This window comes from Coffea arabica, chromosome 8c (assembly GCF_036785885.1).
Source record: "Coffea arabica cultivar ET-39 chromosome 8c, Coffea Arabica ET-39 HiFi, whole genome shotgun sequence".
In the NCBI taxonomy this organism is placed as follows: Eukaryota; Viridiplantae; Streptophyta; class Magnoliopsida; order Gentianales; family Rubiaceae; genus Coffea; species Coffea arabica.
The window spans coordinates 22,337,974-22,351,457 of record NC_092325.1 but is presented as its reverse complement, the minus strand read 5'-3'; the positions used below and the strand labels follow the sequence as shown (position 1 = coordinate 22,351,457).

The 13,484-nt window shown below is 36.0% G+C and overlaps 1 protein-coding gene across 1 annotated transcript; it reads right to left on the bottom strand.

The window, feature by feature from the left end:
- Positions 1-324: 324 nt before the first annotated feature.
- Positions 325-1,209, bottom strand: LOC140013414 (uncharacterized). The gene is made up of 2 exons (XM_072062688.1): positions 832-1,209; positions 325-756 (listed from the first exon to the last, which is right to left on the bottom strand). Exons 1-2 carry the CDS (start codon positions 1,207-1,209, stop codon positions 325-327), a joined length of 810 nt encoding a protein of 269 aa, XP_071918789.1.
- Positions 1,210-13,484: the final 12,275 nt, after the last annotated feature.

Sequence of the window (13,484 nt, the reverse complement as noted above, 5' to 3'; positions counted from 1 at the left end):
TCTTTGAACAGCTTGTTCACCAGCCTTTGGTATATCGCGCCTGCATATTTTAATCCGAACGGCATGGTGACATAGCAATAGGTATCGTACTCAGTGATGAATGAGATCTTCTCCTGATCTTTCTCATCCATGGCTATTTGGTGGTATCCTTTGAAGGCATCCAAAAAACAGAAGATCTCATATCCCATTGTTGAATCCGCAAGTAGGTCGATTCGAGGAAGAGGGTAGCAATCCTTTGGCCAAGCTTGTTTAGATCGATAAAGTCCACGCATATTCTCCAAGCCTTGTCATCCTTCCTTTTTTTACCAGAACAGGGTTGGCTAGCTAGGTCGAATAGAAGACAGCATTCATAATCTTGGCCTCTAACAGCTTGCCTACCTTATCCTTGACGACCTCATTTCGTTCCGACGCAAAATTCCTCTTCTTCTGCTTCACAGGCCGAATGTTGGGGTCCACGTGCAGCTTGTGAATTGCTAGTTTGGACGGAATCTCGGGCATGTCCTCCGCACTCCAGGCGAAGATTTCTGCATATTCCGCCAGAAGGGATTCTAGCGCCTTCCTGGTCAGTTCGCTCAGGCATGAGCCAGTCTTAACTACGCAATCTGGTCGTTCTTTGCTGATCGGCAGTTCGATCAGCTCTTCATCTGTCTCCAGTCTCTCCTTCCTCTCCACTGGCTCCCAAGGCTCTAAGGAGGCTATTTGAACTACCAGCTTCTTCTTGCCCTTAAGAGTGGCGATGTAGCAGGTCCGAGCTACCTATAGATCCCCTAGCACTTCAGCTACTCCCGCAAGCATGGGAAATTTCATGCTAAGGTGCAGAGTTGAGCAGACAGCTTGGAGTGCGTTTAGAGTAGGCCGTCCCAAGATCATATTATACGACGATGGCGCCTTCACCACTGCGAAGTTCACCGGAACAGTTTGACATTTTGGCGACACCCCCACCGTAACCATGAGAGTTATCATTCCCTCAAGTCTTACCGGTGGGCTCGCAAAGCCAATCAAGGGAGTTCGAACTCTGATGAGCTGCTTGTCCTCGAGTTGCAGTTCTTTAAAGGTTTTATAGTACAGCACGTCAATGGCGCTCCCATTGTCTATGTACACCTTCTTTACCTTGTACTTGCATGTTATGACCTCCATCACGATGGCCTCATGGTTATTCGAAGTCAAGGGCACTGCGTCCTCAGGTCCATAAATGATCTCCTCGTACATTTTTAACCGTCTACTTGGATTCTTTTAACTAGGAGGGGAACGGTTGCTCCTCTGAGCTGCATGACTATCTCCTCCAACTAGTCCTCCCGCGATGGTATTGATTACCCCCGCTAAGTTCTGCACCTCTTGTTCGGGAGCTCGGTTGCGGGGACCCCGAGGTCGGTCGCCATGGGTAGTTCGTGCGTTCTCGCTTGTACTCCCCTTGGCTCTGGCCAATTCGTCCGTTCCAGATAAACTGCCTTAGGTGCCCCCGCTTGATCAGTTCTTCAATGTCCTTCTTGAGGTGATGACAGTCCTCGGTGTCATACCCCACGTCGCGATGGTAAGCGCAATACAAAGTCTGATCTCATCTGCTCTTAGCGCCCACCAATTGTCGGGGGGTTGAGAGAGACCTTTCTGTTCCATCACCGCGAGGACCTGAGCCCTAGGAGTTGTGAGGGAGGTCCAGGCCCTCTTTCTCTCAAAGGGTTTGCTCCTGGGTAGGCGGTCGAAGGTATTCTTTCGGGTCTAACCAGGTCATGTGTCCCCCGAGTCTACGTTCTTTATGCGCCTGTATTTCCTCAGCCTTTCCTGTGCACTTTTCAAGCGATTGGCTTCCTCCGCATTAGCTTTCTCGTGAGCTCGGTCCAGCATCTCCCGAACTGACTTGGGAGGTTTCTCCACGAACTCGGTGTATAGTTTCTGTCTGCACAGTCCGTTGATGAAGGCGGCCATAATGATCTTATCATCCTGATCCCGAACCTGGAGGGATTCGTTGTTGAATCGCACCATGTATTTGCGCAACGACTCCTCAGGCTTTTGATGAATCATCATCAGGTGAGCAGTAATCTTGGAAAAGGCTCGTGACAAAACGAACTAAGCTGCAAACAGTCGCGCGAGCTGATTGAAGGACCGAATTGACCTAGGAGGTAGTCCCTGGAACCACTGACGCTCCCTTCCTTCCAGGAACATCGGAAAGGTCTTGCATCTGATTGCATCAACATCTGTTTGTAGGCACATTTGTGTCAAGAATGCGAACAGGTGATCCTCTGGGTCCGTGGTCGCATGGTAGGATTTCATGGTCGGTATTTTGAACTTAGCGGGCAGCGGGTAGTCCTCGATGTCTAGCACAAAGGGGGAGGCGGTATATTTGCCCGCCTCCGAATCTAGCAAAAGATCCAGTTCGTCCTGTATCTGGTACTCATCTCTCTTTGAGAGGGCTCCCTCCGCGGGAACCCCCGGAAAGGGTCAGGGTGTTCTGTTTGGGAGTTTCTGTGAGAGAGCTCCAGAATTTCGATCTGTTCACTCGTGAGCTCCTTTCGTGCCTGCTTCTGCCAGGGATTGGGGCTTCCCATTCGAGATTCTGACGGTTCAATTCCACCCGTCTTTTGTGCCTTGGGCTCCTAGTCCTGATGGTCTTCGGTTTGCCCTTTGAGGTAGCTCATGATTGCTTCGAAAGAAGGCATATTGTCCGCCACAGTTTGCACCAGCTGTTTGGGCGGGATCTGCCAGAGCTCCGGGCCCTCATCCTCTGGAGTTGGATCTTGACTGGGATTTTGGGGGTCACTCCGCTTGTTCCCCTTGAATTTGTCAGCGTTCTTCTGAGATCTAGTCCTTATCATGTTTTCGCCATAGAAGAATTACGATTCCCACAGACGGCGGCAATTGATGCTATCGCCGAGAGCGCGATCCGAATTGAGTAGCACTCAATTGAGCGAACTGAGATGGAGCGAATTGGTACTAACGGGGTGAGCGAATTGACCTGCAAGAGTGACTAACGACGGGGCTAGTTCTCCAGTATAGCTCCGACAGTCAAGTCAGTGATAGCCGTGAATAGAGCGACAGTATTGGTTGCTGTAGAAAAAGCGTACCTTGTCTTGTCCCATTGTGTTGTATTTATAGAGTTTTTGGTAGTAGTTTCCTTATAGAATTAATAGTCCTAGTAGAGAGGGAGTCCTCTTAGGGCTCCGTTTGCTGGTTCCGAGAAGTTCGAGAGTTGCGGCCCACCGGGCCCATCTAGCGAGGAGGCGACGGCGGCGCGCGAGCTGACTACCATTCATTCCGAACTGATCCAACCTAATTGACAGATCACCAAGTCTGAACTAACACATGGCCGTGGTGGATTGGCCCCACCACACCCTCCAAACTTAGGACTATTTCACCATGGTTATCAAGATCAAATGGTAATATATTCTCATAAGATAACGAGAAGAAGACAAGAAGCCATCACCAAAGACCTCATTACCAGATGACAAGATAAGGAGCCCATCACATGATGAGAAGCTGAACAAGGAGAATACCCCATGTTGATCAAAACCGAAGAGTTAAGCTCCTTAAATAACAAACTCTAATCACATAATGAATAGGGAAGAGAATTCAAATTGATCTCATTATGATGAAATCTCATGAACTGAGATACCAAAAAAGCAAAATCCAGTTATAGGATGACTAGATAAGAAAACATGTGTATACCTATCTCAATGAAAATCGATGAGTTGAGGTCCTCGAAAGCAATCTCTAGTTACGCAATGACTAGGGAAAAGAATAAGAGCCAACCTCACCTAGATGAAAGTCACTAAATTAAAGTTCTCCTAGACCAAAATCTGGTTCTTGAAAAGCTCATAGGATGATGAGCTGAACTATAAGTAGAGGTCATCAGAAGATACTGAATTGCAGAGGCTCTCAAAAGATGCTAAACTGCAGAGGTCATCAAAAGATATTGAACTCATCAAAAGATGCCGAACTATAGAGGTTGTCATACAATGTCGGATGGTTGAGCTCATTAAAAGATGACGAACTACAAAGTTCACCAAAAGATGACGAACTTAAAAGATCATCACAAGGTGACGAGTTGGTTTACGAAGAAAGTTCATCACAACATGATAAGCTTATTTGCGAGCAAAAGGCATCGAAAGATGCCAAACTACAGAGGTCATCAAAAGATGCCAAATTGCCAAGCTCATCAAAAGATGTCAAACTGTGGAGGTCATCAAAAGATGCTGAATTGCTGAGCTCATCAAAAGAGACAAACCACAAAGTTCACCAAAAGATGACGAACTAAAGAGGTCATTACAAGGTGATGAGTTGGTTTACAAAAAAAGCTTGTTACAAGATGATGAGTTGAGTTGTGAGTAGAGGGCATCAAAAGATATCGAACTACAGAGGTCATCAAAACATGCCAAACTATAGCGGTCATCAAAAGATGATAAAGTACAGAATTTGTCAAAAGATGACGAACTATAGAATTCATCACAAGGTAATGAGCTATTCTATGAGAAGAGCTCTCACACACTACTGAGCTAACATATGAGCTAACATCACCACGATAAAATTGATTGTCTAAAGTTTTGATGAGTTAAGTTGGCACTATAATTTAGAAGATTTGAACTAAGTTATTATAATAACATAGGGGTTAAAGCTTTCTAGATCATTTGTAGCAATCTATGTATACAAGATTGTCAATTAATATCTTTTGTGAACTCTTGGTCAAAATTATCTGCCAAGATATTATAACCAATTAGAAATATATGCATAGGTAATAGATCGAATCTATCTCGCATTGGAAAATATCTGATTTGGGGGCCTATTGTAGAGGCTAGAAAAATTAATACATGACATATATCATGGCCGAACTATCATAGCTGAGCTATTATGGCTGAATGGTCGAACGACATTGGTTGGACATAGCCAAACTATATGTATGTCTGAGTCTATAGATAAGGCTAATCTTGTTATTAATGGATAAGTGAATGAACTACGGATAGATAGAAGTTGACCTTTGACAAAAAAAAAAAAAGAATGAACAATGGGAATTATCTCCAATCACTTGATAACATTTCTAAATGATCATCCAAACTAATGAGATAATCACTAAAGGATTATCTCTATTAGGAACTCATGTGATAATCATCTATATCTATATGCATTACAAAGTGGGTTTTTAGGAGAGAGCCTCTCAATGGCTTCCAAACTTCTCATTCTTTTTTCTAGATTTTTGTATTTATTTTAATACATAAAAGTAGTGCATTATAACCAACCCTATCACCAGTCAAATTTAAAATTTAAAAACTTTTCCACTATCTACTTCATAAACTGTCTACAGTTTGTTATTTATACTTTAAGTCCTTTTTACTTCTTAATTAAAGACAAATGCTCATTCGCATGCTATTTTAATACAATTTTACATTTTTAATTAAGAAATATTTATCACTAAACTAATCCTATAACCACCTCTACAAATGAGCTTTGCAAATTACAATCACGTTTCAAAAAACTCACAAATATGCAACTAAATGTAAAGTTGAGGGGGTAAAGTGCAACTAAATGTAAAGTTAAGGGGCTTACTATATTTAACCTTAAAAAAATCGCAAGAACGGAACAATTGTTTTTTTCCCTTAAGGATGGCCGGACATCCATGTGCAGTGGACCAAAAAATTTTCCCTTTCTTAATGAACATAAGATGGCCAATTTATTTATTTTTTAAAAATGAATAAGGCTGTTTCAGATCCCCAAAAAAAAAAAAGAAACAAACCCATGTTCCTCCATTGTTATGACTTTTTTCACCATTATTCTAAGAAATTTGCTAAATTGAGTTCTTTAGGGCAAAGAATAAGATGTGTGACCAGTCCCTCTTTTTTTTTTATTTGCGTGACTAGCCTATTGTTGACAAAAGTTTAAATTTTTAAAAAGTATACAAAAATTAGGGGCGATAATATTAGGAGTTTATAGTAAATTCACCACACTTTTGGTGTGGTTTTCGCCTGTCTAATACCATGAAAGAATAGAATAAGCTATTATCAATTATTACACGCTAAGTAGAATTCAGAAACATACAACATGATCAAGAAATAGCATAACCAATTAGGACTAGATTTTGACCCAAAAAAATTAGCACTAGATGCCACTGGCACGTTGCCGTAACTTGCAATGCTAATTAGGACTATTTAGCCCTTTTTTTTGGGCAAGAAATTAGGACACTATCAAGCTTATTTAGGCAAACTTTATCTCATCGGTGATTGGAGTATATTATCAAGTTATTGAGTATACTACAAATCCTATAATCATGCTCACATTTTCCCCACGTTTCTCACTCCAATTAAGAGTCCTCCAATTTAAGAAATGTTTATCTCTTAACTAATCCAATAACCGCTCCTAAAAATCCTATAATCATGCTCACGTTTTTCCTAGTTTTTTCCACTTTTCCACATCAATTAAGAGTCCTCCAATTTAAGAATTCCACTCCAATTAAAAGTCCTCCAAAACATAGCATCATGATTCAACTTTCTTGCGTACTCACTCCAATTAACAGAACTTTCTTGCGTTTTCCCTAAGAACTTATTATCTCATTCAACTTTTTTATGGTATCCATCTTAGCCTTAACCTAATTTCAATATGGAACATGCCCGCCTACAAGCATTTCAACGACAGCTAAATTTCAAATTCGCAAGATTGCAAAGAAGGAAACATTTATTTAAAAAACAAAACGTACATCGCAACAATTTCACACAGCAGTTCGAAAAATTTTAGCAACTTTGCGTTGACGAAAGAGAAATCTCACATCAAATTCGAAGGACAAAATCCCAACTACATCGATTAAAATGTCGTTCGCATCAAATTAGAAATTCCGGTACTATTTATTCTTTAAACATTTGCATTTCCATTGTTTTTTTTAAATGTTATTCCCAATAATGTAATATTTTTTTATTGATTATTGCTGTTATTGTCTTTCGTCTTTAAATAGAAGTGAAATGTTAGGTAATAGGCCATCATTTTAGACTTATTTTCTCATGATTCAACAACAACTTATTGCCCAACGGTAAGCATAAAAATTTATTTTATGGTCAAAGCAATAGATGTCCATCACTGTTTTTGTGTCATCTTTTTTCCTATGGCACAAGTATTGGTATTCGACTTTTGATGGAACCAAGTTCCCTCTAGATACAAAAATGATGGAATTTGATTTGAGAAATTTCTTACGATAGAAAATTAACATTTTCAGATTGTTTGCGACTTAGTTTGGATTGTTGGAGTTCGATAACTATGTATAGTATTTGATATTGTCATGATGATAGTTTCCGTATCTTTAGGCCAAAAAAGTTAATGTTTCTTATCACAAAAAGATTGTCATTATCTGATTCTTTGTCACTTTGGTCTGTATTGCAATGACGTGGCCGACACTGTTATTAGGTAATTACTTTTACATACTTTTAATTTCAACATATTTTTCTTTATTATATATTACATTTTATTTGTCAAACAGGTATAATATTAACATACAAATCAGAGATTCCAGTGGTAATATGCATCTTAATTTACAAGATAGACATGCACGATCGTCTTTGGTTGTGATGCTTTTTATCTCAGAAAATTACAAAGGAAGGTAGAATTTCTTGATATATATTTGTTTTTTATAATGCTATTTATAAACTATGTAAAAAAATACACTAATTTTGAATTTCGTACATACTTAATTCTCAGGAAAATGGTGATAGGTTGTTCAACCAATGAATCAATTCATACAAAGATCATGCATTTTCATTTGTAGTACGCACTCTACAAAATTCAACAAAATTAATTAAATCACCAATTTTAGATTTCTTACTAAAAGTTGATGGTGTGAAGAGTGTTCGCACCTTCATACAAGATTATCAAATCGAATGCATAATATTTGTAAGTACTTCATTTTAACAACATTCAATTACATTCATTTTTATTCATATATCATTCGTTTTCTAATATGAATTTCTATTATTTTTTTCAGGATCTATCTTTCTGAAAAAGGCAATTCTTGAATGATATACACATCCTATCATATTTCAAACTATTGTTAGACAGATATTACATTTTAATTGTGTTGGTACAATTTTTTAACCTTTTTTTATTCACCATTTTATTTTCATTTTTTTTAATAATGTCAGTATCGTGCATAACACGGGTATTCACGCTAGTTAGATAGTAATCTTTATTAGGAACTCATGGAGTGATCATCAAAAGATTCATTCATGATCTATTCATTCCTATAAATACAGGTACAGGCCATCAAAGGTAGACCATCTGATACTTACTCATTTCTTTACTTCTCCTTTCCTAAAATATTAATAACTCAGAAATTGACTTGATCATAGGAGTGACCCGAAGGCTTAGACCTTGATTCTTTGACAACCATTTTGTATGCAGGTCATATTCAAGAACTAATAGGAGGTCAGTTCATCCAACCTCCCTACGATAGTTTCAACAAACACAGTTCATCTCATTAGAACAAGTTAGGTGGTGGTAATATTCTACCTTATGGTATCTCGGCGATCACAAGGCTGGCTTGTTAGAACCATACCACCTAGGTCGGCTTGGTCAAGCACCTAGGTCAGCTCAAAAAGCATAGTCTTCTTAGCAACTTAGCTCACTTGCCTAAACTACCCAGATCAGTTAAGCTTATGAATTTATTTTGTTTTTACAATGTGCAAACCAAATTCAATGTATAATTGCTCAAAAAAATTCAATGGATAATTAAGGTTTTTCTATCTTGAGCCCTAATTCTCTTACTTTTTGTCCGTGATGTTAAATATTGAAAGTGAGGCATTTACATCCATTTAAAACTTATTCACTCTCTACTTATTCTTTTAACACTTAAATAATTAAAAAGTTTGCAAAATCATTTTCAGAATTTTGAATTCCATAAAGTCCATGTAGGCCTTTTCATCACTTTGAATTGACAAATTATAAGAAGGGGGTGAATGAGACAAAAGTAGGAGTGGAATTATTACTTTCCTAAATTTTTCATGCACCCGAATCTGCGAAGTAACTGCTGTAGCACTCGCAAGAAGGTTCGTATCTGGTGGCACAGAAAATAATATCTTTTCTAATTAAATAACGGACCAAGTTGAAATGGTTATGCTCATCTACTATTGTTTGTCAAGATAATAGGATAAAGATACCGCCATCATGTAAATAAGACAAAGTCACGTACACTATGTCTACAACCTCAAGTAATCTCGGTAGCTTTCACAGCTGCAGAGACCACCGTAGTCAACAAGTCGTGTTAGGAAGATAGATATTTAAGAATATAAAAGACCTTGTCGAAAACAAGGGTTGTCTTTGGATATTATCTTTTCGAAATATCATTTGACATGTATTATAAATATATTTTAAAATTATTTTTATATTTTTAACTTATTTTTTATCTTATATATATATATATATATATTTTATCAAAAGTACTACAGCGTTAAGTTAAATATTTTTTAAATTAATCTCCTATCCAAATACACCCAAAAGTTTTTGTCTAAATGCAGAAACAAATATTTTCACTAACGGCGATATCCAATGACAAGAGGACAAAATAAGCTGATAGAAGATAATAGTGGGCCCGTTGAATTTTCAAGGCAAACAAAACAACCGGCGGACGCCTGGAGTCGGTGGAGTGGCAAGGGGCCCATTATACATTTGTATGACAAAAATGTTGAGGCGAACAAATTGGCGCATTAAAATGTGAATTTGCTTCAAAAAATTCAAACGGGTGTGTAGTGCACCCATTTGATCCGGTGGTAGTTCAGTTCTCTCCGAATTATTCTTGAACCTCCTTAGGTCTACTATTTCACTTAGTGTAGAATAAATCAAGATATACTATAATTGTCGTCTCCGGAAAAAAAAAAGAACAAATTGGCACCTAAAGCTAAATGGATGGGAAAAATAAAAAATTAGGCGGGGCAATGAATATTAAAATTTGTCGGGGAAAATAGACAAAGAGCCGGGGCAATGAATATTTGATATGGATGCTTTTAAATAAAATTAGCATGACAACAAATGTAGAAACAGGAAAAAGAGGAATAGCATCTATTGATTAAAAAGAGCCGGGGCAATGAATATTTGATATGGATGCTTTTAAATAAAATTAGCATGACAACAAATCTAGAAACAGGAAAAAGAGGAATAGCATCTATTGATTAAACTTCAAAGATTATCAGAAAATAAAAGTGAAACGTAAAATTTACACCCTAGAGGAATAAATTGATGTTAATTAGACTTCATTTGTTTAGAGAACTGTAAATTTCAGTTTGGGTTATCAAACTAAAAAATCTTTAATTCGTTGCAAAGTAATCTTAAAAAATCAACTAGTTCACAAAAATTAAAAAAGACTTAGTTTGATTTTTCCATGTAGCTAGCATACAAAACAAGTCAACTATTTCTTTTTTCCTTTTTCTTTTTGATAATTATTTAATGGTTAATCAATTATGAAAGGATTTTTCTGTAGGAACATATAACTAAGCAAGGTTTTTCTCATCCTATTTTGAGAAAGGAACATCTTCTAAACGAGATTTGAGATTTAAAGCATTTTAGAGGACAAAAATAAAATAAACATTGAAACAATGATAGATGGCTTAAGTTGGAAAAACAAATAAAACTAAGTAGTTGGTAAACGTGAATTTTAACTTCACAATCTAATAATGTGAGTTTTAGTTAGCAAGGATTAAGCTATTTTGGCTATCCAAAGTATGTCAGAATTTCCGGTAAATTTTTTAGTTTGTATATTATAAGCTAATATTTCCATTTTGATATTTTTAGTTTGTATGTTATACTTTCAATTTAGCTTTTTATACTTAAATAGTCTGAAGTTTGATCACACAAAATCATAGGACAAAGATCTCAATATAATTCATTGATTTAGAAATTCTAACAAAAGGACGTATCGCCAAAGCGAAAAATAATGTGTCATAAGTGTGAAGCTTGCATTCACGCACCAAAATGGGATTGTATAACAGGTACCAAAATGGGATTGCTTGCTTTTAAAAATGTTAAGAGTGCAATGCACATATACAATTAGATATACCAGTACCTTTCTCCAATTCGTAATTGTGTTTCTACTTGCTAGTTTTTTGTTTTTGGCTTCATTTATTAAAGAAATAGTACACGTTATTTTAATCTAATTTTGCTCATGTACTTTTTAAAGGCCAGGTATATTCCCCTCTTTTTTCATTATCAATCAATAAAATCTAGAGTCAACATCCTTCTCCTGTGCACTACAAGAAAATTGGTCATCAGTAACAACTTTTCTCTGTGACGAAAAAAAGTTGTCACAAAAGTGGATCCTTTATTGACGACTTTCTAACTCGTCACAAACCTCTAATGGGAGCCAACTCATTTGTAGTAAATTCCCGCCAAGATTTAGCAAGAGCGCGGGAGTGTTTAGAACACACAATAGTGACGACATTAAGAACATCATCACTATTGCTTGGCCTATTTACGGACGACTTTTTGTTGTCGTCACTGATCACTAAAAAAAAAAAGTTATTAGTGACAACATTTTGTAGTGATGACAATAGGTCGTCACAAAAGGAGCTTCTTTAGTCGCGACACCTAAAGTTGTCACAATTGCATCAAAGCAACTAAATGTTTAGTGACGACCCGTTATTTTCGTCACAAACTACACTGCAAGAAATATGGTCATTAGTGACAACATTTTTTAGTGACGACAAAAGTCGTCACAAAACGTGGTTGTTTAGTGACGACAAGGAAAGTTGTCATAATTGCTCAAAGCAACTAAGTCTTCAATGACGACCTTGAAAGAGTTGTCACTAAAATGCTCTATATAGTGACAACTTCTAATATCGTCACTGTCACTCTACCGATTCGGATTTAGTGACAAGAATTGATCGTCACTGTTTAAAGTACTTATTTCTAAGTCATTTTCATTAATTCTACTGTGCCACCCTAACTTTTGCGATTTAGCCCCAAATGTTGTAAAAAATTTCATTAATTCCATTATGATACCTTAACTTTTACAATTTAGCCCCATATGTAGTACACCGATTTCTTTAATTCTATTATTACTCCCTAACTTTTGTAATTTAGTCCCATATGTAATTCACCAATTTCATTAATTCTACTATGGCACTCTAACTTTTGCAATTTAACCCCCATATGTAATACACCAATTTTATTATTTCTATTATGGCCCCCTAACTTTTACAATTTAGCCCCTATTTTTTTATTAGGAAATTGCGAATGGTATCTTGATAAACTATGCATAAATATTTTATAATTTTCTCAAACTTAAGTAATAATTTGTTATAAACTCTAAAGATATATCTTTCATTACAATAGTTATAAGGCAGACATGTCTTTTTATCAATGGAATAAGAAATTTATGCCAGATTTATCCTTTGTACTACATGCCAAGTAGTATTAGCAAAGGAATAACAAAGTACTACAAAGTAATTAACAAAATAGCCTTCAGGGAGTGTAGTTTATGGGCAAATGAGCATTATCTATTCAAAGTACCAACTTTTTATGGGCATTTTACTCTCAAACATATAATTTATGATAAATTTATAAATGTTTGTAAGTAAAATTCAAAAAGTGTTACACTGATTTCTTACAAAACGAAAACTGGCAGGTTATCTTTTCAACATAAATTAAATTTTTTTAAAAAAAGAAATGGCCCATAAAGTACCAACCCTTTGTGGGTTTCCTCCATTACATGAACAAATATTCTGCTCTTTATGGGCATTTCACTCCGAATCATTTAATTTATGTTAAATACATAAATGTTTGTAAGTAAAATTCAAAAAGTGTTGCACTAATATTTTTATGGAAGGGAAACTGGTAGGTTTTGTATTTAACATAAATTAAATATGTGAAAGCAAAAAAAAAAAAGAAATTACCCATAAATCTATGTCTTGCAAATGTATACTAGTAAAATAGTTTCGAACAAAATTAAACCTTAAAATAAACTGTAATTTATACACATTAAAATATTTGTAATTTATACACATTTTGCAACTACTACTTTGTGTTTTCTCTGTAATGAATTTTTTAACTATTGAGAACTTAAGTTTTGTCTTGCAAATATATACTAGTACAATAGTTTTAAACAAAATTAAACATTAAAATAAATGTTTCAAAAAGAACAAAAGTACATTTATCACTTGCGGTAATGTAACAAAATTTTCTCAACCATTATCAATATTTTCACAAAAGTATTAAAAACTAGCAATTGACAATATTAAAAACTAGCAATTTAATTAGTGATGACTTTTCTTGTCATTATAATCTTGAATAAATTAGTGATAACATTATGTCATCACTAAATTTTCTTTGATTTTGACTTAACAATAATGTCTTATTAATAGCATTTGATTATTTTTAATGAAAGTCTGTTATAACCATAGAATTTAACTTTCGTTATTTTCAATTAATGATGTACTTTAGTGCTGCAATTATAAAAATTGCAGGGCTAAAATATTTGCAAATTATAAAAGTATATTTTCACTTATATGTAATTAACAAATTTTGCCACCTAT

Coding starts and splice junctions, on each gene's coding strand:
- LOC140013414 (XM_072062688.1), bottom strand. CDS start 1,209: ATGTACGAGGAGATCATTTATGGACCTGAGGACGCAGTGCCCTTGACT. Junction 757..831: donor CTCTAAACGCACTCCAAGCT/GTCTGCTCAACT, acceptor GGGGATCTATAG/GTAGCTCGGACCTGCTACAT.